At 42.1% G+C, this 26,729-nt stretch overlaps 1 protein-coding gene across 6 annotated transcripts in view; it reads left to right on the forward strand.

The window, feature by feature from the left end:
- CDIN1 (CDAN1 interacting nuclease 1) overlaps positions 1–26,729 on the forward strand; it is a 125,044-nt gene that overhangs the window by 21,729 nt on the left and 76,586 nt on the right. For 5 of the 6 annotated variants that reach the window (XR_014157401.1, XM_081865750.1, XM_081865749.1 and 2 more), the window contains exons 2-4: positions 10,548–10,593; positions 11,419–11,483; positions 23,610–23,670. The exons of the other annotated variant lie outside the window; for it this stretch is intronic. Coding sequence is in view for 2 of the 5 variants with exons in the window: in XM_081865750.1 (XP_081721876.1) it covers positions 10,548–10,593; positions 11,419–11,483; positions 23,610–23,670 (172 nt within the window). In the remaining 3 variants the exon portion in view is untranslated. The remainder of the gene's footprint in view (positions 1–10,547; positions 10,594–11,418; positions 11,484–23,609; positions 23,671–26,729) is intronic. 6 annotated transcript variants of the gene reach the window in all.

Consider the following 26,729-nt stretch of genomic DNA (forward strand, 5'->3'; position numbering starts at 1 on the left):
CCCACAGGGACCTGGGAGAAGAGGATGCTCCCAGCCTTAGTGGCCCAACAGACTGGCCAAAGGTGAACGTGAGGCCAGCACCTTACTTGGGGAGGAATCAGTGGGTGCTGCCAGGCCTGCATGATGGAAAGGCTCCCCTTCAGTACTGGGTGCTCAGCTCCCAGGCAGGCCTTGCACACAGCAAGCACAAGAAAGGCCAGCGTAGTGCCTGCCTGCCCGGTCTCCCACTTGTCTGTCCATTCCCAACAGCAAGGGCTGGCAGGCTGGGCTCCTTCGCATGCTTGATTGCTTGATTGCTTATTCAGAGGCTGCCTCAGCTTCTGGCAACCAGCACCCCCACCCAGCCAGCCCCAGAGCCCACCATTCACCTGGGGAGCTTGTAGACAGGGCTGCTGCAAGAAACAAGTCATGCAAGGCTTTGGGAGGCAGAGACGCAAGAGGGAATCAGAGGTGGAAGAGAAGGAAGAGGACAGAAGCCAGTGTTGCCCACAGCACCCCTGACCAACATTCAAGGCACCCTAGGGTGCCATGGCACACTGGTTGAAAACCACTGCCATAACTGATACACAACAAACAGCCTCTGAAGCCTTTTGTAACAATGATGCCAATCCTATTATTATTGATAGCTAAGAGCAGCTTTTTATCGCATGATTTAGTTGACTAGCTGTTTGAAATTATGATATGACTGAATGTATTGTTGATATGGCTACGCATGGCAGATGTTATTTACTGGTTACATTATGTGGTGGTGCCATGTATCATCCATTGAGAAGCAGATAAACCTCCAACTATGGAATAAGCCCTGCCCATTTTTAGAAGCACTCTCCTCCCAGTGATACAGTATCAGTAAAGTTGTATCTGGAACAGCCACACTGGTAAAGGGCAGGTAAGAAATCAAATAATGATTAATAATGTTGATGTGCCACATTACTCTTCCTCTTTCTAAGCAATCCCCCTTAACACAAAGTTCACGCCTCTCAGCAGAAAGAGGGGACTTTTTTTTAATCACTGCAGTTAGAACCCTTATATTTTAGTTAACAGTTACATTGCTATAGTGGCTGGATGTTTCGTTCGGGTTTCAGTTGTTGCATATTAATTGCACATGAAAACACCTTTCTTACATGTTCGCTCCTACTTAAAGCTTTGTGAAGTCAACATTGTTTTTATTCTCAAGCTCACATATATTAATAGTACACAGACTTTCAAATCCCCCAAATATTTGATTCCATGTGATGAGGAGGAAAGAAACTAAACAAACAAACAAACAAGAGAGCCCAATAATGATACATTCACCATTGTGACAAATTTACACAAGATTATGCCAAAATTAAAACAAAATGAGTGGAAGTTGCTTATGAATTTTTATACCTTGGAATACAAATAAATCAGGTGCAGATTCAGTTGTACAGGATTACATATCCATGACCAGAAAGGCCATATACCCCTCTAAAGACCTTCCTGGGAAGTGTACAATGAAGGGACAAATAAGCCTGGTTCTTTCTTCTCTCTAAAAACCACATATTTAGTATAGTGTCCAAATATTTACTATCACATGAATGAATAGAATTCTCATATGGAATGCCATAAAATCTTCCAAAGTGGTTGAGAACATTAAAAAAAAAGTGCAAATGCTTTCATATATTTTCAGACAAATAACTGCTTCAAGTCGTTAGCACAGCCGCCTTGTGGATCCATAGCATTGTATTTATTCTTCATATTTAAATGTAATTTTTAAAAGCTTCAGATTTAAAATGCACTCAATCATAAGAAAAGACATGGGCGATGGGAGAATGAAGTTTCTTCAGGAAGAACAGATCCCTCAATTTTACAGTATCTTGTTAATGTTTTTAAATGAAAAATCATTTGAGCCTTATCTTCTGCTGGCAATTTCCCTCTGTCTACTGTTAGAAAGTATTGGCCAACCAGGTCAGACAGTATTAAAGTTCAAGTGGCCCAGTGGGAAAAGTAATGGCCTTGTGCTACTATGAATTTTAAATGTTGCCATTTCTATGCATTGCACCATCATCTGTTCTCACACGTCACTAAATTGTATATAAGTTGTTAGACCAACTTGAGTGTCAAGGTCATAGGAATGATGACTCTTCTCAAGTAGTCCCCCCGCCTGAGTTTTATCATAAAGCTGTCCTTGTACTACATGAGATAAGCATCAGGTTGTCACATACATTTTTCTAGTTTTTATTGAACACAAACTAGAGAGTCAGGATGCATTACAACCTTTGTTTTCTTGCCTTGGATTTCATTCTTTTAACTTACACAAGAAAGTATTCTAAATACATCATTACAGGTATTTTATCTTACAGTGTTTGTAGTAGTATTGTACAATCAAGAAACTTCATATACAGCTTGGCTTCCATGTTGACTATGCAAAGGAAAAAATCCTGACTATTTATATCCAGGCACTCCTTGAGGGTTTTTTAGAAGTATCTCAACCTTCATTCATAGTATAGTTGGTCATTCTTTAATTGTCATAATAGATTATCTTCTACAGAGGGAGTGTGGCCCTGATAGTTGCTCACAATCTCTCAGTAGTTTTGATGTTATGAGATCCCTTTGATTTGGACTGTTTGCAGGACTTGGGCTTTGGGGTTGCTGTAATACGGAATTACCATTTCCCAAATAGGTAATTGGGCAGGATTATTATTTTTTTAATAATATTTATTAAAATTTTGAAAGTTACAGAAAGGAAAAAGAAAAAAAGTTAAACATAACAAAACCATACAATACAATATAGAAACAAAAATATTACATATGCATAACAAAGATAAAACAAAAACAATAAAGAAAAAAAACACATAACCTATACTTTCAATTATTAACTTTCTTTTACTTGTTTCAGCGACCTCCTCACACCTCCCTTTTTTGTATTCCACTTCGATTAATTGTTTCAGCAAATCCTTTCCATCTTCCTCAAACTTCTGTCCTATCATTTAACTTAACCAATTCTAACATTATTTTTTCCTTTAATCCAATTACAATCTATTATACTTAATTCTTTATAGCATTTCTGCTAAGGCCATGTAACTTCATTCCAGCATCCTTCTAACATTCATTAATTTTACAATGTTTCTGTAAGTAGTTTTTAAATTTCTTCCAATCTTCCTCCACCGACTCTTCTCCCTGGTCTCGGATTCTGCCAGTCATTTACGCCAGTTCCATGTAGTCCATCACCTTCATCTGCCATTCTTCCCGGGTGGGTAGATCTTGTGTCTTCCAATACTTTGCAATAAGTATTCTTGCTGCAGGATTTACCTTATGTGCCCAATCATGAGAAGCCCTGCATAAGCACTTTCACTTTCATGAAGCAGGAGAGGGCGCTCAGGGGCGATTATGCCAATGGCCATGTCTCCGTGATACAGACCAGATCGGCCTCCACATCCATAATCAAATCATAGATTAGCGAGGTCTTATTCCATGCCAACCTGGCATTCAGACCAGCAGCTGCAGATCAAGGGCTTGCACAAACCCAATTCCCCATGTTAGAAGAGGGTCTGGCATGTAGCAAAATAGCCAACTGCCTGTGTCATTTACCCCTTACCCGGCCTGCCCCACCTCCCACACCTTACCTTCTCCTACCCTGAGCCACTGTGATTCCCACCCCCATGCTTTCCCCCACTCCTCCCCAGGCACATCCTACGCCCTTTTACTTTAAACAAAAAGAAAAGAAAACCAAAATTTAAAAACCCACAGATTAAGAGTCATTTAAAAAACTAATGTAAGACATGTTAAACAGTTGGAGCAATAAAACCAATAAAAGAACCTTCAACAGGAGCCCCTAGATAGTGCCCCAACCCAAGAGTTTCTTCCAGCTTTTTGTAGCTGGAATGAGTCCAAGGCCTGCTCTCCCAGGCCAGATGGAAAAGGCCTTCCAGGTAGGAACCTTTAAAATAAGCCCTTCCTAGCTCCTTTCAAAGTTTCTCTCTTACATAGAAAAAAACCCCACACATTTGGAAAATTTAAAATGCTTTACTTACAAACTTTACAATTGTCAGATTCTCGTGCTTCAGAAAAAGTTGCACAGGCAGTAAAATTTAGCTCAGTTACAGAAGTGGAAGTTCTTAACGTTTGGTATAGCAACTCAGAAGTGGCTTGTGAAAGCCATATGTCTAAGCTGGAGCATCCAATTTAGCCTCTTCACACACTCAGCTTCTCAGGTAGACTGGACAATTGGCCTTATTACCTATTTCCTCCAAAGATGAGGGGAAAGTGACCTCACTAAGCCTGGCAGGACACCTTAATCTATGGTGTTAACCCCTTTATGCATTAATTAGACCTAAGCATGTTGGCTCATGAGACTAGTTCTCCCACACTTACATCCAGATTATTTAACACATATATACATATACATACATACATATGTACACACACACAATGGAAAAAAATAAGCATATTTATTCAGAAGGTTTAAGATCACAACAGACCAGGGCAGATAAATATTGAAATATTTTAATTTTATATTTACAGTGGTACCTTGAGTTAAGAACTTAATTCATTCTGGAGGTCCGTTCTTAACCTGAAACTGTTCTTAACCTGAGGTACCACTTTAGCTAATGGGGCCTCCCGCTGCCAGCGCCCCGCCGCCCCGCGATTTCTGTTCTCATCCTGAAGCAAAGTTCTTAACCTGAAGCACTATTTCTGGGTTAGCAGAGTCTGTAACCTGAAGCGTCTGTAACCTGAAGCGTCTGTAACCCGAGGTACCCCTGTATCTGCTCTGGTCTGTTGTGATCTTAAACCTACTGAATGCTTCTAAATAAATATGCTTATTTTCCCCCAACCTCATGTAACTTTCTTTCTAAATGACAACTTAGGGCCTTTAAAGCTAAACTTTCCTAAACCTACACTGTCCAACTAATGCTGTGTTCTTCTCTTCTAAAACAGCTGATCATAAGACGGTGTTGGGCATTAAGCCTTTCTTTCAGTTTGGGTTCATCATTAGCCAGTGGTGTTACTATATAAATTCTCTTTCTGAACCCATGCAGAGCTCAACAGGATTGGGTTAGGGCCTCTTGCACGATGGAGCAGGGTGAAAAGGAAAAGGAAATTGCAAGGGCAAAGAGTGTCAGCACAGCATCTAAAGGGCTGCCAGAGAAGCCCTGATAGTCTAGTACTAGGCTGAACAAGCATATCTTCTAATAAAGAGGTGCATAGAGATTATAGAAGTTTAAACAGTAAATGCAGGGAGAGCAGTTTGGGTCTGCTTTCATCAGCTGAAACGGCACTATAAAATCAGCTTCAACGTGTCTAATTGATTCTACTCTATAATTAGCACCAAACACTTTACAGTTTGTTACTGCATGCTTTTCTTTTGGTAGGGCCGTCAAGTTCTTTCCTTCTGTGGGGGATTCTTATTTCACTGCCGCTGCTGACTAAATTGCCTATGAGTTTATACAGCTTGCCTGCACCAGCTGTTTCCCCCCAGCCTCTAGAAGGAACCAGTTTGCAGTTGCTTCACTTGGGCTGTACAAAGGATCTGAAGGTTTCACTCTGCAGGAACCTCTGGAAAAACAGTTTCTTTAAAGGGACAAGCTCATTCAGGGTGAAGCCAGAGCAAACTACTAGCAGGCATTTTATGGGTTTTTTCATATCATTGAGCAATTTTGAAAAAATGTAATGGTTTCATAATGTTTATATGAATACATGCTTCTATTAATTCTGTACTGCATTTTTTTTTTTTTACCAATTCATTTCTTCCTGCAAAGGAAGAAACAAATGTCACCTGCTAGCATTAGTTCAGTCTGGCTGACAAACTAGTTAACAGAGCAATCCTATACAGGTCTACTCAGAAGCCAGTACTTCAGCGGGCATACGATTGCAACCTAAATGACAGTTAAAGAATTAAGCAGACTCTGTGAATAACTGTAAATATATTTATGTTTATGCCCAAAGAAAGAATTTTCTATTTTCCTGTATACATCATCATTAGTTATTGATGTTTAAAATGTTAACACTGTTAACTATTTTTATTAATATTAAATGATTTAATGGCAGGAAGATGTGAAAAATCATGACCAAACCTCAAAACTTTGATGGAAGGGGGAGGCTAAGAGAGTCTGTGTACACCCTACATTGCACAACTGCATTGTAGCATAGGCCAGTTGTGTTTTAACTACCTGATAATTGCTTCTACTACTTCCCCACTCAGTTCAAGTAAATACTAAAAAGGGGGGTTTCTGAGACAACACTCCCAGTGTTTCCCGCCAGATCCCTCTAAGATTAACGAAGGGTAAGCCAGCCCACATCTCCCTGCCTTTCCAGAGATCAGAGCCTTGCAGTTCTTTATTACCCCGAATCTCTGATAACATGAACCCAAGATGCCTAGGAATGGGGTAGATTACAATAATCCTTGAGTTTGGCAAACACACATGCCAAAACCCCAGCAAACAAATTATAAGAACGGACACAGCAGGTTAAAAGTAACTGGAGTGCTGGGGAACTCACAGACAAACTTCGCAGCCTGTGGAGCATAGCTGGTCAGTTGCAGGTTTTCTTGATGGTGGAATGGACCCTATTGGGAAGGACCACAGCCCACTGTCCCCACACCGTACATAATTTAGACACTTTTATCATGCCACCTCTTTACCTTTTCTCTAAACTGAAAAGCCCTAGGTGCTCTAACCTTTTCCTCATATGGTAGTTTCTCCAACCCCTTGGTCATGTTGGTTACCATTTTCTGAATCTTCTCCAACTCCACAATATCCTTTTTGAGGTGGGGCAACCAGAACTGTACACAGTCTTGAAAGGCAGCCAAATAAATCAGTGAATGCTATCCTGTACATTTACAGAAATACTTAAAATATGGAATATTTCTCTTATTCCATAAGAAGAAAGGGGAATCGTTTTTGTTCCTTTGAGCAATAATACTTGAACACAGTTAATAATAATAATAATAATAATAATAATAATACCTTTATTGTCAACGTACAACCTGTGTACAATAAAATTAACTGAGCCTCCCCTTCCCCCCACAAACACTCAAACTCATTGCACTCTGTGTGCTTGTCGCGCAACACACCAACCCTGAAAGTCAGTTGCACTATATTATTTTCTGTTCAGCAGCCTAACAGCCCACTGATAGAAACTGTTTTTTAGCCTGTTGGTACGACTGATTATACTTCTATATCTCCTGCCCAAGGGTAGAAAATTAAAGAGGTGCTGGCCAGGGTGTGAATCGTCCCTGAGAATTTTTCTTGCTCTCCTAAGGCAACGATCCCTTGCGATGTCATCTAGCGGGTTCAGGGGACAGCCCATGATATCATGTGCTGTGTTCACCACCCTCTGTAAAGACTTTCTGTCCGTGGCTGTCAAGCTAAAGTACCACACTGTGAGACAATATGAGAGGACACTTTCTATTGTGGACCGGTAGAAGGAGGTCATCAATTGTTGTTTAACATTATTCTTTTGCAAGACCCTGAGAAAATGGAGTCTCTTTTGGACTGAATAAAGATGCAGTCTACAAATTTGAGATGCAAAACCATGTACAATCTACTCCAAAGAAAAGCAGGAATAGAACTGTGAGTTGAGGCCTTATGAAGAGCAGTATGATGGGTGATTGCCGAGGAGTCACCAAAGAGCTTGTTTAGGACTGTGTGGCATGGTTTTGATGCTACAAGTTCAGCAGAGCAATCTGGTGTTGCAGAATGGAGCCACCTGGCAGAGAAGGAAAGATTCTCCCAATTGCTACAGAGTGAATCCGCCTGCTAGTGTAAATGGGCAGGCTGAGAAGGGCTAAATCCATTTGTGTATCTAGGTTTATTTTCCACCTTTCCAGGGAAAGGTGTTGAAGGGCTGTGCGGATCAGCTGGCGAGGGTCTTTACTAAGATCTTCAACAAGTCCTTACACCAGTCTATTGTCCCACCCTGCCTGAAGTCGTCAACTATTGTTCCTCTGCCTAAAAAATCCACAATCAGTAGTCTGAACGACTACAGACCAGTTGCACTGACTCCAATCATCATGAAGTGTTTTGAGAAACTGGTGCGCCGTCACATTATTTCCTGTCTTCCATCAACTTTTGACAACTACCAGTTTGCATACAGGGCAAATAGATCCACGGAAGACGCTATCACTACCACTCTCCATGCTGCTCTGTCCCATCTGGAGCAGCCGGGGAGTTATGTGAGGCTGTTGTTTGTGGATTTTAGCTCTGCTTTTAACACTATCCTCCCCCATAGACTGGTGTCCAAGCTAGAGGCGATTGGATTCTCCAACTCCACCTGTCTCTGGGTTTTGGACTTTTTGTCAGAACGTTCTCAGAGGGTCAGAGTAGGGTCACATATGTCCACAGCCCTTAGCCTTAACACCGGCTCACCACAGGGTTGTGTGTTGAGTCCCCTGCTCTATACTCTCTATACGTATGATTGTACAGCCATTTATTCCAGCAACAAAATCATCAAGTTTGCTGATGACACTACGGTGGTGGGGCTCATTTCAGGAGGGGATGAGTCCGCCTATCGGGACGAGGTGGAGCGGCTTTGTGCTTGGTGTGGAGAGAACAATCTGGCTCTTAATACGGCTAAGACCAAGGAATTGGTGGTGGATTACAGGGGAAAAAAAGGCGGACATTCAGCCCTTGTATATCAACGGGGAACGGGTGGAGAGGGTGGCGGAATTCAGGTTTTTGGGAGTGACTATCGATCAGGGCATGACTTGGAGCGCAAATACCACTGCTCTGGTGAAGAAGGCCCAGCAGAGAATTTATTTCCTCAGACTTTTAAAGAAGAACAATCTGAGTGAGAGACTGCTGGTGTCCTTCTACCGAGGTTCCATAGAGAGCGTTCTTACATACTGTATTTGTGCCTGGTTCTCCAGTTGTACAGCTAGGAAGAGGAAGGTGCTCCAGAAGGTCATAACCACAGCCCAAAGGATTATTGGTCATCCCCTCCCATCTTTGGAAGAACTGTACGGTTCCCGTTGTCTTAGGAAAGCAAACAATATCCTGCAGGATGTATCTCACCCGGGATACAGTCTGTTTGTACTACTGCCTTCTGGCAGGAGATACAGAAACATCAAGTCAAGGACAAACAGACTGAAAAATAGTTTCTACCCAAGAGCTGTGGCCTTCTTAAATGCTGTAACTCGATAGTGTGACCTGGGAGTTTGATGGGTGTGGGTGTGGGTGTGGCTGGAATGTGGTTTGTTTGGTTGTTGTTGTTGTTTTGCTTTTGTTGTTTTTAAGGGATGGCATCCAATTTCGTTGCACTTGTGCAATGTTGCACTTGTGTAATGACAATAAAGAATCTATCTATTCTCCCAATTGCTACAGAGTGAATCCGCCTGCTAGTGTAAATGGGCAGGCTGAGAAGGGCTAAATCCATTTGTGTATCTAGGTTTATTTCCAGCTCGACTTTTGTTAAAATCTCCAAATACGTTCTGTTTTTAATTACTAATAGAATAAGGATAATATTCAAGAATGTTATATCACTGTTCAAAATGCATTTGGGATAATATCTTTCCATTCAGCACATTGGAACATGAAAGCCAAATTAAATTCAACATTTTTTGTACTGTAATGTAAGACTGCCGTCTGTGTGCAGTTTCTGAATATTAGAGCTGATTGTAATAAGACTCAGAAACCGTATTTGTAAAAGGAAAAAAATGTTAATTATTCATTGTGCATTCTGTACAACAGGGTCAATTTATTGAAACTGTAATTTGTTTAAGTTGCATCTGGATGTAAAATATATCAGAAGTAATTAAAAGTGTTCAAGATGTGATGAGGTAGATATATCCATAAAGGACAATTGAAAACAGTAGCCGTGTGGTATTGATTGCCTTTTTTGAGAGAAGGGGGAAAATCTTGTCCCGTTTTTAAATGTTAGCTATTCAGAGAGAAAAATTCTCTCTTGGGGAGAATGTTTTCCAGGTTGCTTCATTGCCAGGTGTTTGACATTGAGTGGAGCTTTAAATGAATGAAGCTTATGGCAGCCTTTGGAAATGACCGACTCCAGGGAATCTCAGCTTCCTGCTGTGAAAGTTTCTATTTTCAAAGCACATCAGTTTTAGTAGGAATGTTACAGTGGTCCCATATGCTTCTTCTGACAGAGAGCTAAGTTTCTTCCCTGAATATGAGACAGCTACTGAAGAGGTTTCCTTTCTGCTAACAAAATGAATTTCAATATGTTGCCAATGAACAATCAGTACGTTTCCAACCGTTAATGGAAATTTAGCTCTCTCTCTTACTAATGGGAATTTGCTTTGTTTTCCTTCCCGTCTTCAGTACATGCTAAGGATACCCCACTTTGTGGGTTCTAAAGGTGGATAGGAATCACCAAAGCAAGATGCCCATTTGCTTTGAAACTCATGCTACATTTTGCCCCCCTTGCCCCTTCCTCATAAACTTTTTCTCACTCTCTCCTTGACCTAGCAGTAGGAAGCCTTTGTCTGAGGTGTTCATCTGGAACAACTTTTCCACACTTGTTTTCATGTTCTGTTAGATTACAGGGCAGCAGGCCTACCTTTGAAGCTCCTTTCTCTTTTGTTTCTTTGCAGTGCACTCCAGTAATTAACTTTGTCCTTCTTTTATTTGTTCCAGTCAATCGCAGTCCACTCTGCTGAGCATCTTCTCCCAGGAGTACCAGGTTAGAAGTTTTCTCCTTTGTGAGGGTTGACAGGTGCCTAATTGAATGATGAATGTCCCTTTATTTCTTTGTAATTGAACTGCCAGCTTTCTGATTGGTTTGGAGGATGTTCCCCTTTCCACTTCAAGCACCGCCTGAGTCTCAGTGGATGGCTGCCAAGCCTACCCATCCATCTGTCTAATAACATCTAGCCTTTGCTTATTTGGTGGACCTGTAATAAATTATGCTAAACCATTATTATTCTGACAATAATAATTTCCCTGTGTTGCGTGGTTCCATGTGCTAAATGTTTGCTGACTTGCACTGTCAGTGCCGCTTTCCATGGCTGACAGAGATGATGATAAATGACCATTGCCGGAGTGGCAGAAGGCAAGAGAGGCAGAAAATGGAGTCATTTATCATGAGATGACAGGTGTCAGTCAAGTGGCAAGTCTCAATGGAATTACTTTTTGTAGTTTTCAAATAAGTTGTTTTTAAGCAATGTTCTTCCTGGTTAAAAATGCCAATTGAATTGTAAAACCAGAGTGCAGAGGACTTGGGTGGAATTGATTTGAAGGGAAATTAATATAAAGGTTGAAAGAGAGAACAAGTTTTTCTCTGCCCTCTGCAACCCTTAGCAAACTTATTTAGATTCAATTACTATGACCTTGCTGCCTTTTACATATATGCTGTATTGCAGTACAGTCAAAAGATGTTTCATTCAATGAATAAATGAAAAATAATTTCCAGGCATTAATCTAGGATTTCAGGGCTTTCTTGGGCATTCATGTTTGGTGCTGGCTTTCTTTTTGAATATCATAAAGCTCTGTTGTTTTTCTTTTAAAGAAATTAATCAAAAGAACACATGCCAAGCATCACACTCCGGAGGCAACCGAGGCTTACTATCAAAGGTATGAATTAAGACCATTAACAGGAGTACTTGCTAATTTGTGATCCCAAATATGTTACAGATCATAATTTCATTGTCTGTGATTTCTTAAAGAACATGCATCCTTGTGTTAGGAGACTTACCGTTTTAGGTCTACCAGTAAGCTTTCCAGGATAAGTGGCACTTAGCCAACTTCATGAGAATACCTCTAGACCACAATTCAGTGCACCGCTATGCATATGGAAGTCCCACTGACTTCCATGAGGCTTAAGTGCATATAATTTGCTGCTGGATTTTAACCTTGATCTGTGGCAGTATTCTTTATTTTACATGCTAAGGGGCAGATTTAACTATCAGGTTCTGTTAGTGAAAGCTAGCACAAAGACCCCTGCCACCACAATGAGGCTTCCCTCCTCCTGTGTGCCCCCCCCATGCCTTTCCCAGATCTGCTGTTAAGAACCCCCAAAACTGTGGGTGGAGGAGGAAAGGGAAGGTTGTTGTTTTGAGTAAACACAAATGCTTGTGTTGATGCAACAATCTCCTTACCACTACGCTGAATTCCACCCAAAGTTTCATGCTTTCCTTAGTCTAATGAATAGTACTGGTGACACATACATTTACCACGTTAAGTGTGCCTACATTGTAAGAAACATTTATAATTTTAGCTATTCTGTTATTAAATAAAAATGGTATCCAGATATAAAGGATTTACAACTTGGGACTGTGCCTGTTTTAGAAACAATGATGTCAAATACTACTTTTAATGGAGGCATAAACCTTTAATATGTCATTTCATAAAACTGTTATGTGATTATGTGCACCTGGAGTTAATAAATTGTAATTGACACTTGTTATATGTTGTCTGTAGCTCTATTGACATAGACCTCTCAGCCACATAATTGGGGCGTATTGATATCTCGTAGAGATGTGCAATTAAAATTTTACTATATAGACCGACATGTGTAAAGTCTGCACAGTGAGATTGTACCTATGATTATAGATGTCTGATATTTATGATTTAACAGTATCCTAATAAACAAAAGCATTTTAGAACTTGGCCCAAGCTGACTACATAGTACACATATGAATCTATTATGTAATAGATATTCACCAATGCAAAAACCAGCAAAAGTGTACTATACTCTCTTCCATTTACAATCTGTTGCCTCATATTAAAGTAGCTACAGTGGTTCTAATGTCTTCCTTATAGCTGCTATATTTCGTTGCTCCCAGATTAGGAAAAAAAATTACATAGTGAGTAGATCAGCCAGAGTAAATCAGCTGGGTCTTGTTACTATATAGACTTGTGTGTTATGATGTCCTTGTTACATAAACTATGTAAAATGATGTATAATGTATGAATCAAATGGGAACAATATCATGTAGTGTAACTTTTTTGTTTTTAAAATGTTACGCATAAAACGTGGTTTGTAATGTTGATTTTACTTAATCCCAGAACTGTGAGAATGTTTGTTTTTAAACATGTCACGAGAGATGTTATTAAAAACACCCAAGTCACTCTGTTAACTGCTGTAGCCAATCTCACCTTGTGTATCAATCGCAGGGATAATTCTCACCGAGATCTGTGAATTTAATACTCCTTATTATCCAAATTCTCAGTTTTTCTTTGTTATTATTATTTTGTATACTCGTTTTTCAAAACCAAATATCCTCCCAATCATAATTGGAAAATTATGTACAAAGAATGCAGTAAATTTTATCAAAATCCTGTCACTAAGCATCACAAACAAATTGGGGGGAAAGCCACTCTAAAATACTGGAATCAGCAAGGGATACCCACATGACCTGAAAGTGTTGCTGTGCAATGCCAGGTCAATGATTCATAAGACCACTGCCATCCATGACTTGATCATGGATGGAGGACTTGACCTGGCATGTGTAACAGAGACTTGGTTGGATGAAGCAGATGGGCCTGACCTTGCCGCTGCTTGTCCACCAGGTTTCTCTTACGCACAGCAACCCAGGTCATGTGGGCGGGGAGGGGGGGTTGCAGTGATTTTTAGGAAGTCATTACAGTGGTGCCCCGCAAGACGAACGCCTCGCAAGACGGAAAACCCGCTAGACGAAAGGGTTTTCCGTTTTGGAGGCGCTTCGCAAGACGAATTTCCCTATGGGCTTGCTTCGCAAGACGACAGCCCATAGGGAAATCTCCGGGACAGTGGGGAAGCACAGCTCGTCTTCCCCGCTGTCCTCGGACCTCCTCCGAAGCCTGGCGGCGGGGCGGGGACACCTCCTCCCGCCGCCGGGCTTCGGAACGATGTCCCGAAGCCGAGCGGCGGGGCGGGAAAGTCTCCCCCCGCCGCCCGGCATCGGAACGATGCCCCGATGCCGGGCGGCGAGGCGGGAAAGTCTCCCCCCGCCGCCCGGCATCGGAACGATGTCCCGAAGCCGGGCGGCGGGGCGGGAATGCCTCCCCCCGCTGCCCGGCTTCGGGGCGGGAAAGCCTCCCCCCGCCGCCCGGCTTCGGGGCGGGAAAGCCTCCCCCCGCCGCCCGGCTTCGGGGCATCGTCCCGATGCCGGGCGGCGGGGCAGGAACGCCTCCCCCCGCCGCCCGGCTTCGGGGCATCGTCCCGATGCCGGGCGGCGGGGCGAGAAAGCCTCCCCGCGCCGCCTGGCATCGGAACGATGTCCCGAAGCCGGGCGGCGGGGCCGCGAAGCCTGGGCGCGCTGGCAACTCTCCGCAAGGAGCGCTCCCGCTGCTTGCGGAGAGGTCCGCGAAGCCTGTCCTGGACCTCTTCTGAAGGCAGGCGGGGGGCAAAAGTCTTTGTCCCCCCTGCTTGCCTTCCCAGGGGCTTTTAAATCGCCCGGACAGCGGAGAAGTCCTCCGCTGTCCCGGGCGATTTTAAAATGCCGCCCGCCAGAAGAGGTCGGGGGAAGGCGGTTTCCATAGGAACGCATTAATTGATTTTCAATGCATTCCTATGGAAAACCGTGCATCGCAAGACGAAAAACTCGCAAGACGAAGAGACTTGCGGAACGAATTAATTTCGTCTTGCGGGGCACCACTGTAGTTTGCACCAGGCGTCCTATTGGGAAGACCCAGTTTTCTGAGTGCCAGTTCTGGAAGTTGGGCAATAGGGGCAGTACAGGATTCCTTTTGGTGTACCGACCTCCCCACTGCACCAAGGATTCCCTGCCCGAGCTGCTTCAGGTCGTGGCGGATGTTCTCCTGGAGACACCTAGCTTGGTTGTCCTAGGGGATTTTAACATCCATGCCGACACGACCTTACAAGGGGCCGCTCAGGACTTCGTGGAAAGCATGGCCTCCATGGGGCTGTCCCTGAATAAGTCTGGCCCAACCCATAGCCGCGGACATGCCTTGGACCTGGTGTTTACCTCTACGGATGTTGGTGATCTGACACTAAGTAAAAGTGAAACGAAAGAAGTGCCATGGTCAGACCACTTCCTGGTGCAACTGGACTTCTCTGCGACCCATCCCCTCTGCAGGGAGGTGGGACCGATTCGGATAGTCCGCCCCCGCCACTTAATGGATCCAAATGGTTTCCAGAGAGTGGTAGGGGATGCTTTATCCCATGTTGATGGCCTTTCAGCTGATTCCCTGGTGGCCCGCTGGAATGTGGAGTTAACCAGGGCTATTGACTGTTTGGCTCCGAAGCGCCCTCTCCGATTGCATGGAGCCCGGAGTGCCCCGTGGTTTTCCACGGATCTGAGGGCAATGAAACAATCGTTGAGACGGCTAGAGCGCCGGTGGCGGATAACTCACTCCGAATCTGACCGGACACAGGTTAGAGCTCAACGTCGAGCCTACCAAGTGGCGATAGCGACGGCGGAGAAGACTTTCTTCACCGCCTCTATTGCATCTGCAGAAAACAGCAGCAGGAGACTCTTTCAGGTGGTTCACAATTTAGCGGAACCACCTGTAACATCGGGGCCCAGTACGGGCCACATGTTCTCCTGCAATGATTTTGCAAATTTTTTTGCAGATAAAATCGCTCAGATTCGGGAAGAAGTAGACTCCACCGTGGGAGCAGGGCCGGGGCGGGAGAGTGCTAGAGTCCTGTCTGGTCAAGTTGTGTGGGATCAATTCCAATCTGTTACCTCCGAGGATGTGGACAGGCTGCTTGGACGAGTGAAGCCAACCACCTGTCTCCTGGATCCTTGCCCATCCTGGCTTATAAAAGCTAGCCGGGAAGGACTGGGCGATGGGCTTTGTGGGGTGGTGAATGCTTCCCTCCATGAGGGAGCCTTCCCAGACCCGCTGAAAGAGGCGGTTATTAAACCGCTTCTTAAAAAACCATCTTTAGATGCGGCCACGATGGCCAATTATCGCCCAGTCTCAAACCTTCCATTCTTGGGCAAGGTGATTGAGCGAGTGGTTGCTGAACAACTCCAGGCAGGCCTGGAAGAAGCGGACCATTTGGATCCCTTCCAGTCGGGATTCAGGCCTCATCATGGGACTGAAACTGCCTTGGTCGCACTGGTTGATGATCTCCGGCGGGCTAGGGACAAAGGTGAGAGCTGTTTCCTAGTTCTGCTGGATCTCTCAGCGGCATTTGATACCATCGACCATGACATCCTTCTGGACCGTCTTGAGGGGCTGGGAGCTGGGGGCACTGTCATACAGTGGTTCCGCTCCTTCCTCCTGGGCCGTGTTCAGAAAGTGGTGGTGGGGGATGAGTGTTCAGACCCCTGGGCTCTCACTTGTGGGGTGCCCCAGGGTTCTGTCCTCTCCCCCATGCTTTTCACCATTTACATGCAGCCACTGGGAGAGATCATCAGGAGGTTTGGGCTGGGTGTTCATCAGTATGCAGATGATACCCAGCTCTACCTCTCTTTTAAATCAGAACCAGTGAAGGCGGTGAAGGTCCTGTGTGAGTGTCTGGAAGCGGTTGGAGGATGGATGGCGGCTAACAGATTGAGGTTGAATCCTGACAAGACAAAAGTACTGTTTTTGGGGGACAGGAGGCGGGCAGGTGTGGAGGATTCCCTGGTCCTGAATGGGGTAACTGTGCCCCTGAAGGACCAGGTGCGCAGCCTGGGAGTCATTTTGGACTCACAGCTGTCCATGGAGGCACAGGTCAAATCTGTATCCAGGGCAGCTGTTTACCAGCTCCATCTGGTACGTAGGCTGAGACCCTATCTGCCTGCAGACTGTCTCGCTAGAGTGGTACATGCTCTGGTTATCTCCCGCTTGGACTACTGCAATGCGCTCTACGTGGGGCTACCTTTGAAGGTGACCCGGAAACTACAACTAATCCAGAATGCGGCAGCTAGACTGGTGACTGGGAGCGGCCGCCGAGACCATATAACACCGGTCTTGAAAGACCTACACTGGCTCCCAGTACGTTTCCGAGCACAATTCAAAGTGTTGGTGCTGACCTTTAAAACCCTAAATGGCCTCGGTCCAGTATATCTGAAGGAGTGTCTCCTCCCCCATCGTTCTGCCCGGACACTGAGGTCCAGCTCCGAGGGCCTTCTGGCGGTTCCCTCACTGCGAGAGGCCAAGTTACAGGGAACCAGGCAGAGGGCCATCTCGGTAGTGGCGCCCGCCCTGTGGAATGCCCTCCCATTAGATGTCAAAGCGATAAACAACTACCTGACATTCAGAAGACATCTGAAGGCAGCCCTGTTCAGGGAAGTTTTTAATATGTGACATTTTAGTGTATTTTTCATCTCTGTTGGAAGCCGCCCAGAGTGGCTGGGGAAACCCAGCCAGATGGGCGGGGTACAAATAATAAATTATTATTATTATTATTATTATTATTATTATTATTATTATTATTATTATTATTAAAACTAACAGAGCATCCTTGAAACAAACATAAAAATTGGTACTGCCAGCCTAACATCATGAAATCCATTAACTTAAGCTAGCAGTAATATTTTTATGTTTGTTTTAATAGCAGGCATAATTACAGCCACCCATCCCCTCACCCCCATTAGACCTGTGACTCATATCAACCTACAAAACTCTTGCAGCAAATATTGTCAGTTCAGCTTGCAGTGGCAGTGCAGCTAAGGTGAGGAGTGATGTGCTAGGGCTAACTTCTGCTGTTCCCCCCAACAGAGCCATAATGAGTATGGGATAAAACAGCTACTCTGACGATGTCCACACCATACATTTAAAGCATGATAATACCACTTTAAACAGTAATGGCTGCTCCCAAAGAATTCTGGGTGCTGTATTTATTTATTATATTTAGATACTGCCCTTCATCGAGAGATCACAGGGCATAAATTTACAAAGTGAAAACACAAAATACAAAATAAAAACAGAAACAAAGCAAACTAATAACCCTCATCCCACAGAAACATACCTGTTTTTAATTGCTTTTATTGATAATGTGTTGTTTTTTGTGACCAACTTCTGGACTCCATCACAATGAAGCAGTGTGTATAAATATTGTGGAAATAAAATAAAAAATAACCTATATTATTACAAATACATTATTATTATTATTATTATTATTATTATTATTATTATTATTATTATAAAATTAATACCCTTCCCATCTGGCTGGGTTTCCCCAGCCACTCTGGGCGGCTCCCAATAGAATATTAAAAACACAATTATTAAATATTAAAATATTAAAACAGTCCTCTAAGATAAGCTGTTGTAAGAATGCTGACAACATGTGTTTTAATCTCTTACTGTTAGTTTTAATAACCTCTAGTTCATTAAGGGTGCTGAGAGTTGTTAGGAGACCCCTATTCTCACAAAATTTAAATTCCTGGAATTCTCTGTGGAGGAGGATTGATTGATAAACCACCCTGGGAACCACTTATCAGGGAGATGGAACAACAAGTAGGGCCCCCTCTGTCAATCTTAACACACACAGAAGTCTGTAGGGAAGGTGGTGGTTTGTTAGGTATTTGCCACCATTTAGGACTTTACACACCAATGTGAGCACCTAGAATTGGCTCTGGAAATGAAGTGGCAACCAGTGTAGCTGCTTTAAAATAGAGGTTAACTGAGATCTAAATGGAACCCCTGCCAGTAATCTAGCACTGTATTTTAAACCAGTTGGAGTTCCTGAATACGTCAAGCGCAGGCTCATGTACCACACACTGCAATAATCCAGTCTGGAAGTTATCAGAACATGGAGTACAATGGCCAAGTAATTGTTGTCCCAAAGGGTCCATAGTCTGTGAACCATCTGGAGCTGGTAAAAGTCACTCCCAGCCCCCTAGGTCATTTGAGAGCCTCATTTCTTACTTGTGGGTTCCAACCTTAATAGTTCTTCTTCTATTGTTGACCACTGAGCCACATGCGAAAAATTAGCTTATTCCAATCCACTGACAAACCAGCTTCCATACTACAGTTTTGAGTATTGAAGTTTGCATGTTCTTTGTTCACATTAAATACAGCGATTACTTCCATAGATCTGTTGGGGTTCCCTGGATAAGTTTCTGAATGTACATTGAATAATGGGTTAATTACTGAACTTTGTGGGTGGGTGGGTAGGCGGACACTGCCAAGACCTGCTCGCTATCTTGGAAGCAGAGAAATTTAAGGGTGGGTGTTTGTTCAGTTCATATACAGTATACGGTGGAGTTCAACACTGCACTTTGCCAATCATTCTGTCTGTGCAAGCATTGTGGAATGATCCCCCTAATCTTCCCATACATGCTGTTCTGACCCCCAGAGCCAATTCCCACACATGCAATGTGGTGGTGGTAGGGATCTTGTTGCTTACCCAGGGCTTCCACTGATGGCGCTTATTAAGTGAATCCACAGTGTTTAAAGAATGGTTTAAGGAAACCTATTTCAAATCACGGATTTGCATCCTGGTTTCTGGCTAGTCTTTGTCCTTAACATTAAAACATGGCTACAGAAAACAAACCATAGCTGAGGATTATTACGCTGGCTACATCATTGTTTAATGACCTCTGTCTAGATTATCCAATGGTCTGTTGACTGTTTCCTTAACACGATAATTTGTATCTCAGGGGTCATTACAAAGCATCACTTCACCAAGAAACCTTATTATATTTAGGCTGCAATCCTGTGTACTCTTACCTGAGAGTAAGCTTCACTGGACATAGTTGAATTTACTTCTGAGTAAATATATATTGCACTGTTAATGTTTATTTAAATAAAGTTTTAAATAAGGAAGGTGCAAGCTACTTATTAGGTAAAATATGTTAATGTTTGCACTATGCTAATAAACAATGATCCTTCAATTCATTTATTTAGGTGGCTGTGTATGCGATAAATAAAAATAAGCAGAATTCTCATTCAATAAAATATTAATTTGGGAGTCTGTCTTCTTTATTTATCATTAAAATACTCTGTCTCTTTGTCCCCCAAGACCAACTGTAATTTTAGAGCTCTAGGAGAGAAAAAATCTAAGTTGTCTTTTCTCTTTTCATTCATTATGTAAATTCCAAAAGCAAGCTGCTTAGGTCATTTTCTGACCTGTGCTGCAAATATCAGGGTCAGCATGAATGTGGAGCATGGACTGAGAATAACAGGTCAGTAGGTTCAGGGTAAAATGCATAACATGGTGGAGATATGTTTGGTCCCTAGTGAGTTTAATGGTAACTATTTCCAACAATGGAATAATTAACTCGATAGCCACCCATTTGACTACATGCGGATTCTGAATATTCTCATCCGAGCATACCCTTAAGTGCTGTGGTTTATATTTCATATGAGAGAGAGAGAGAGAGAGAGATTTCACAGTAAGGGGATATGTGCCAATTTCTCTTAATGTTGCAGCATATGCATCCTTCTTCCTGTAGTTCTTATTTTGTTTTCAATTTCTCCCCTACATTTCAGTTGATAAAGAGCCTCTAGGGTAGCTTGACAACTTAATTGTGTATTTATTATTATACTGTAAACCACATTGTGATATTTGGCCAAAGGGTGGTATGTTAACAACAACAACTAATAATAATAATAATCCAATAAATATACCACTTTTTCATTCTGATAATAATGACAACAATAGCCTTGCTTGTTTAGCTACTTGAAAGTGATGTTGCAAAATACTGCATGAGAGAATGTATGGTAAAGGACCCCTGAACATTTAAGTCCAGTCAAATTTGACTATGGGGTGCGGCGCTCATCTCCACTTTCAGGCCAAGGGAGCCAGCGTTTGTCCACAGAAAGCTTTTCCGGGTCATGTAGCCAGCATGACTAAATCCCTTCTGGCTCAACGGGACACTGTGATGGAAGCCAGAACACACAGAAACACCATTTACCTTCCTGCTGCAGCGGTACCTATTGATCTACTCATGATGGTATGCTGTCAAACTGCCAACTTTACAATCGGCGAGCACAAGAGGCTTGGTGGTTTAGACCACAGAGCCACCCGCATCCCAGAGAATGTATGACTAGCATGGTACAGCATTCTGCAGCTTAGTCCACATACTACTTGCTAAAAGAGCCCTGCTGGATCAGCCAAAGGCCCATCTAATCCAGCACTCTGTTCTCACAGTGCCCAAACAGGTGCCCCTGGCAAGCTTGCAAACAGAGCCTGAACACAACGGCACTCTTCCTACCTGTGATTCTCAAGAAAGCAGAGGATGGGTATCACCTGTGTGAGTGCAGTCAACTTCAGTCACCATTTTCGTGGGTTCTGTTGGAGGTTGACCTTTCATTTCTATGTTCCATTGCACCCACATGCTGGCTTCCATGGCAGCTACCAGTGATGTGACAGCGCTTTTTTTTAAAAAAAGTGCATACAAACTGTGAATGGTCTTCTTGGTGGTGAAATGGTGATACTGCAACCTAAACACCAATGCACCTACTAAAAAGGTAAAGGTACCCCTGCCCGTACGGGCCAGTCTTGACAGACTCTGGGGTTGGTGCGCCCATTTCACTCAAGAGGCCGGGGGCCAGCGCTGTCCGGAGACACTTCCGGGTCACGTGGCCAGCGTGACAAAGCTGCATCTGGCGAGCCAGCGCAGCACACGGAAACGCCGTTTACCTTCCCGCCAGTAAGCGGTCCCTATTTATCTACTTGCACCCAGGGGTGCTTTCGAACTGCTAGGTTGGCAGGCGCTGGGACCAAGCAGCGGGAGCGCACCCCGCCGCGGGGATTCGAACCGCCGACCTTTCGATCGGCAAGCCCTAGGCGCTGAGGCTTTTACCCACAGCGCCACCCGCGTCCCTAAACACCAATACACCTACTACTTGAATGGAAAAGAAAGCTCTCGTCAGAATTTGCCTCCTGCAAACAGAGGGACTCCTTTCCAATGGATAAATCCCCCTGATTGAACGAGAGGAAAGAGGCAATATTTCTTGACTCTTCCCTCCCCTTGAAGGTACTTATGTACCCAGAAACCTTTCTCTGGAAGGTTGTGGAGTTCCTCTGGAACAGCATGGGAGATGGCTCTGAGGAAACAAGGGGAAGCTTAAACATCTTCTCCTTTCTGCCAGTGGGAGCATCCTGAGTAGAACTGCATTCAAGGGAGTCTTCCACCAACAAGTGCAACCTCTGGTTCCATTGCATCAACTATCCAAGGGCTAATCATCATCTTAGCCATTAAAGTACAGTTCTCTAGGTGTGTCATTTGCAAAATGAATATTGGCAATTCTGACTAATTTTATAAATGTATGGAAATTCATATCCCAGTGAATGTTGTGAGTCCCCCTCATTGTGACTGTCAGCATTTACTTCTTCATGCCTGAAATGTGGGGAAATATATATATATATATACACTTGGAACCATTCACAGAATTGACCTGAGATGGTTGGCGTTCACCAAAATTTGGACATTTACCATTCACATGTCCTGGTTCACCTGACATGGTAAGCCAAACTATTGCTTAGCAGGATCACATGAACATGTGGGCTCTTGGAAAGGAGCTCACAGCTGTTTCACTCTTCCCTGTCCTTTTAGCTTCTGCACTTCCCTAAGCTAAATCTGGCTTGACGTGTTGTCTGAACTGGGACTCATGGTTAAGTGCTTTCCTCACTAACCATGAACTGTAGTCAAGAACAGACCATAGTTTGGCCTATCATGTCATGAACCAAAGCCAATATATCTTAAACTATAATTATGAACTTTGACCTAGCTATTTTAAAAAAACATACTTGGGTACAGCTACCTATTTTATAGAAAGCAAAAGATTGCTTTCAAATATTTGTGAAGTAGGGTCATGGGGTCCCACCTGAGAAGACAAACCTGCAAGAACATGCTTATGAACTAAAGGTGGCGACCATTTTGCACACATTTGATTGGCACACGACCGTGTGTGCCGTTTTTGGCCCTTGTGGGGGCAGGATGGGCTTAACTTGCACTCCACTGATGCACGTGATGACCCAGAATGCAACCCTCGTGCAAACAGGGAGTTGCCTGTACACACACACTTCAAGTTAATGGCTTTTACTGACTTGCAGGATATCAAAATACACTGCTCTTTTTCACTGGACATCACAACTGCCTTCTTTAATGTTGTCCCTCCTGTGGCAATATTTGTTGGAGCTGAATGTGTACCAAGTATGATCAAGAAAATACAGGCAGCAACCATTTTGCACAGGGGTTCCATTTCAGCACACATACACCCCTGCACGTCACTGGAGCGTGCATAAGGCCACCCTGTTCCGCTCCTGCCCAATACCGTCCCATTTTAGGGCCACTTCTGGGTCAGCAGCAACGGGCGTATGTGTGATCACGTGTCAGTTGGCCACACATAAAATAGTCACTGCCTGTAAAAGTCATACTGCCTGGTGTAGCTCACGGGAGGAGGTAAATAATAACAATCAGGATTTTCCTGTACATACTTAACCAGGAAAATACAAATGAACTCAATGGAACTTATCTCTGAGTAGAAATTCAGAGAGTTTGAAGTCTGAAAGCCAGCCTGAGGAGCAGTTCAAGTGAGCTCACATTATAGGTTCATGCCTGACTTTGCCCACTGAGACCAGCTTTCAGACTACTCCATCCACAAGCCACAATCAGCACCTCAAATGTAGGACTTTAATAATGAAGTGGCATAGATATTTCTGATTTGCTCATGAAGGAGAAGCAATAGTAGAGTTTGGTCACCAGGAACTGTTTTGCAAAAAATTATATTTTAAGCTAACTTTACTTTCTTCAATCAGTTTCTTCCTGGAATTTTCCAGAGAGGGAGAAAGAAAAAGAGAGACTTAAGACTTAAGTGATGAGCTTTTCTTTAAATCTGCAATATTATTTTTATTTTTGTATTGTCTAGGTACCTTAATGGAGTGATAAAAAATGCAGCTTCTCCTGTATTATTGGACCTGGCCAATGAGGTAAAACATTTTAAAAAATCATCTTTCTCTGGTAAACATAAGAGGCTTATCTTTAGTGACTTTTACTTAAAACTATAATTGGTGTCAAGATGCATCCCACATTTAAAATTGTTCTGTTGTCTGTCAGTACTTACAGTAATTAAACAAAATACATTTATTAGTTAATCAGTTAATGTAATTAATATTTTACCTTCAAGGTGAATGTGCAAATAGCACATTTATTCTTTTATTGAAAGGTTCCTTCCTCTTCCCTTTTTAAAAGAAATCTAGAAAGAGAAGAAAAATGCTGATTTTAAAATGCTGATTTACTTTCATCTACTTCGGCATTTTATTAATTAATGAATTTAATTTCGTGTTAAGTTTTCTTTTCATAAAGATAAACAAAATGTAAGATTTTACAATAAGTGTCAAAACAATTGTATTTTTTAAATCTTCCTTTTAGCATGTAAATTATAGCAAAAGGAAACAGTTTAATATTAATTTCTGTTCTTCATGTACACAGTAGTTCAAAGAACTGATAATCTGACATTAGTGTTATAGTTACCCAAATTTAGAGGTGCAATAAGTTTTTGCAGTTTGGTGGTGACAGATTTATGTCCAGTGTAGGTGGACAGTGATGGACAGGAGCTTAGATTGTAGGCACTGAGGTCCCTGATGGGCTTGCTTAAACACTGGCTGCATCACCCATCCAATGAGCTTGAGGAAGATTGGACCATGATCAGTGCTTTTAGGGGTGGACCAGAGTGAAGACAGCTCCATCTACCCCTAGTTTATTTATGGCGAAGATTTCCAGAAGCAGCTTTTCTGCTACAGCACAAAATGTTTATAATTATGACAGATGTCTATCTAGGGAGAGATGTAACTTTAATCTCTTAATATATTGATTTGCAGCAATAACTATCTTAATTGATAGGCTTTGAAATTCTTCTACAAGCCTTAGAAGAATATCTTGAAATGCACGATATTGTGTTGCTTTTTAAATAGTAAAAGGTGGGAAATTACATTAAAAATTATGTACTTGGAATATAAGCGGAACAGTAGCAGCTAGTCCTACATGTTACATTAGGAAGGAAGTATGTCTTTTCTGTAAGCTTCTGTCTGATTTACATTACTGTAGTCTGCAAATGAGCAATTACCTATCAGTTACTAGATGTTTCTAATGGTCTATGAAGTGTCTATACATTGTAATAATAGAGTGAACATACGAAAGGGATTGCTTTGTATTAGTGCCAGAGGATGCTTCTTGAGCTTTCTGACATAATGTTTCAAGTTACACCGTTCTCTTTTTTCCTTTTAAACAAAGAAATATTGTAATGGAACAGATCCTTAGTAAATAACATGCATTGCATGGAGATTGTCATAGCAGAGTACCTCGTGGGTGCAAAGAATTATAATGTTAGTAGTCTTCTTTGCATATATTTTCCGTTGCATTTTCCCTTTGTACATGCAGTTTCTATTCACATGCAGATAATACACTTAATTTCTAATACCGGAAGCACTTGTTTAACCATATACTATATATGTGCAACCTAACAATTCATATTGTTAGGTTTCATTTGGTTTTAAAAGAAACTTGGAGATAAAATTATGGTTAAAGAAAAAGTTATTTTCAGTAACTTAATTTACTGCTAGCAAAGTAGCAGGTATATTTGAAAGGTAATGTTTTTTGTGACTGCTTCTGGTGCATTAGGGAAATGTGGCAGTAACAAGCACGAGATCACTGCTTCTACACAATCAAGCTGCCATTTTTATATGATAGTTAATATTTAAATGGCATACTCCTGCATCTGCTGACAATTGGTATAATGGTAATACTTTATGAGTCAATATATATTTAATCAGTAGAAACTGTAAAAATTGATGAGAAATATATAACATAGATGCATTACAATGCGTAGCATCCTTCTTAAATAAGAATAGGCCTCTGTTGTTTTGTTTTTTTCAGTGTCCAAGTTATTGTAAAATTTCAGGTATTAGATATGTTAATTTTCTGCATCCAGAAGGTTAATTTAAAAAACATCAACCCTCAAAACTCTGATGTGTGTTAAGAATAATAAAATTAGTTCACACCAGGCAAATATTTTCTAGTGGGATTTGAAGCACTATGAATTTTACTTACATGCTAAATTCTGACATGAAGCATGATGGCCCTATTTCAGAGAAAGATGGGTGCATGATTAATATGAAAATTAGGCAGATGCAAGTACCTGAACTAATAAGGTAGTCCTTATTCAGGCTGGACTACCTTCAGTAATTTCACCATTTTTCATATGTCAGCTCTGATGTGGGTTACTGGAAATAAGCAGTTCTGTAGAAAGCATTCCTTTCTACTTGGGGAATTTAAGGGCATCCAAGTACATATATTTATTTGGAAAAATATGTACAAATAAGGGCACCTTTTAGGGTTTTCTAGTTTCTAATTTTGTATGAAATGAAAATGTATATTAATACACATGAAAACATCAAGAAAATAATGATTGTCAAAATGCGAGTGAGGTTTAGTCATCTATTGTGAAGTAAAAAGTGCTTTATTCACTAGAGTATTGTAATTTGCATTTTTTTTAAAAAAAATGCTGATATTCAGAGGATACTGCAGCTCATTTTTTAAATAAATACATGCCTTTAAATGCAACAGGGTCTAGCTCAGAAAATATCCATATATCTTAAATATATTTTAGAAAACCTCCTTTCTGAGGTACATAAGATTCATTTTTTCTCATAACCTTAATATTCTTCTAGAAAGCACACTGGCTGATCTTGAATTAGCGTTAGTGATTTATTACATTTGGTGATTATCAATAAGTGATTGTTAAACAACAGCCTATCTGTTTCTTTTAAACAAATTGTCTGAAATATACTAGATTTGGGTTTGGAGGGAAGTAATTTAGATTTGGGTATTTGTTATTAACCTTTAAAAAATGTGTTACAATGCTGTTAATTGCCTGCCTGAAGAATCAGAACCTATAGGTTTGTATCATCTTAATGAAAATGCAGTATATTGCTGGGTCTGTTTTTATTTAAGATTTTTAAAAATCCATCCTTCATTCTACATGGTTGTT

The sequence above is a fragment of the Podarcis erhardii genome (genome assembly GCF_964252035.2).
Source record: "Podarcis erhardii genome assembly, chromosome: 1".
In the NCBI taxonomy this organism is placed as follows: Eukaryota; Metazoa; Chordata; class Lepidosauria; order Squamata; family Lacertidae; genus Podarcis; species Podarcis erhardii.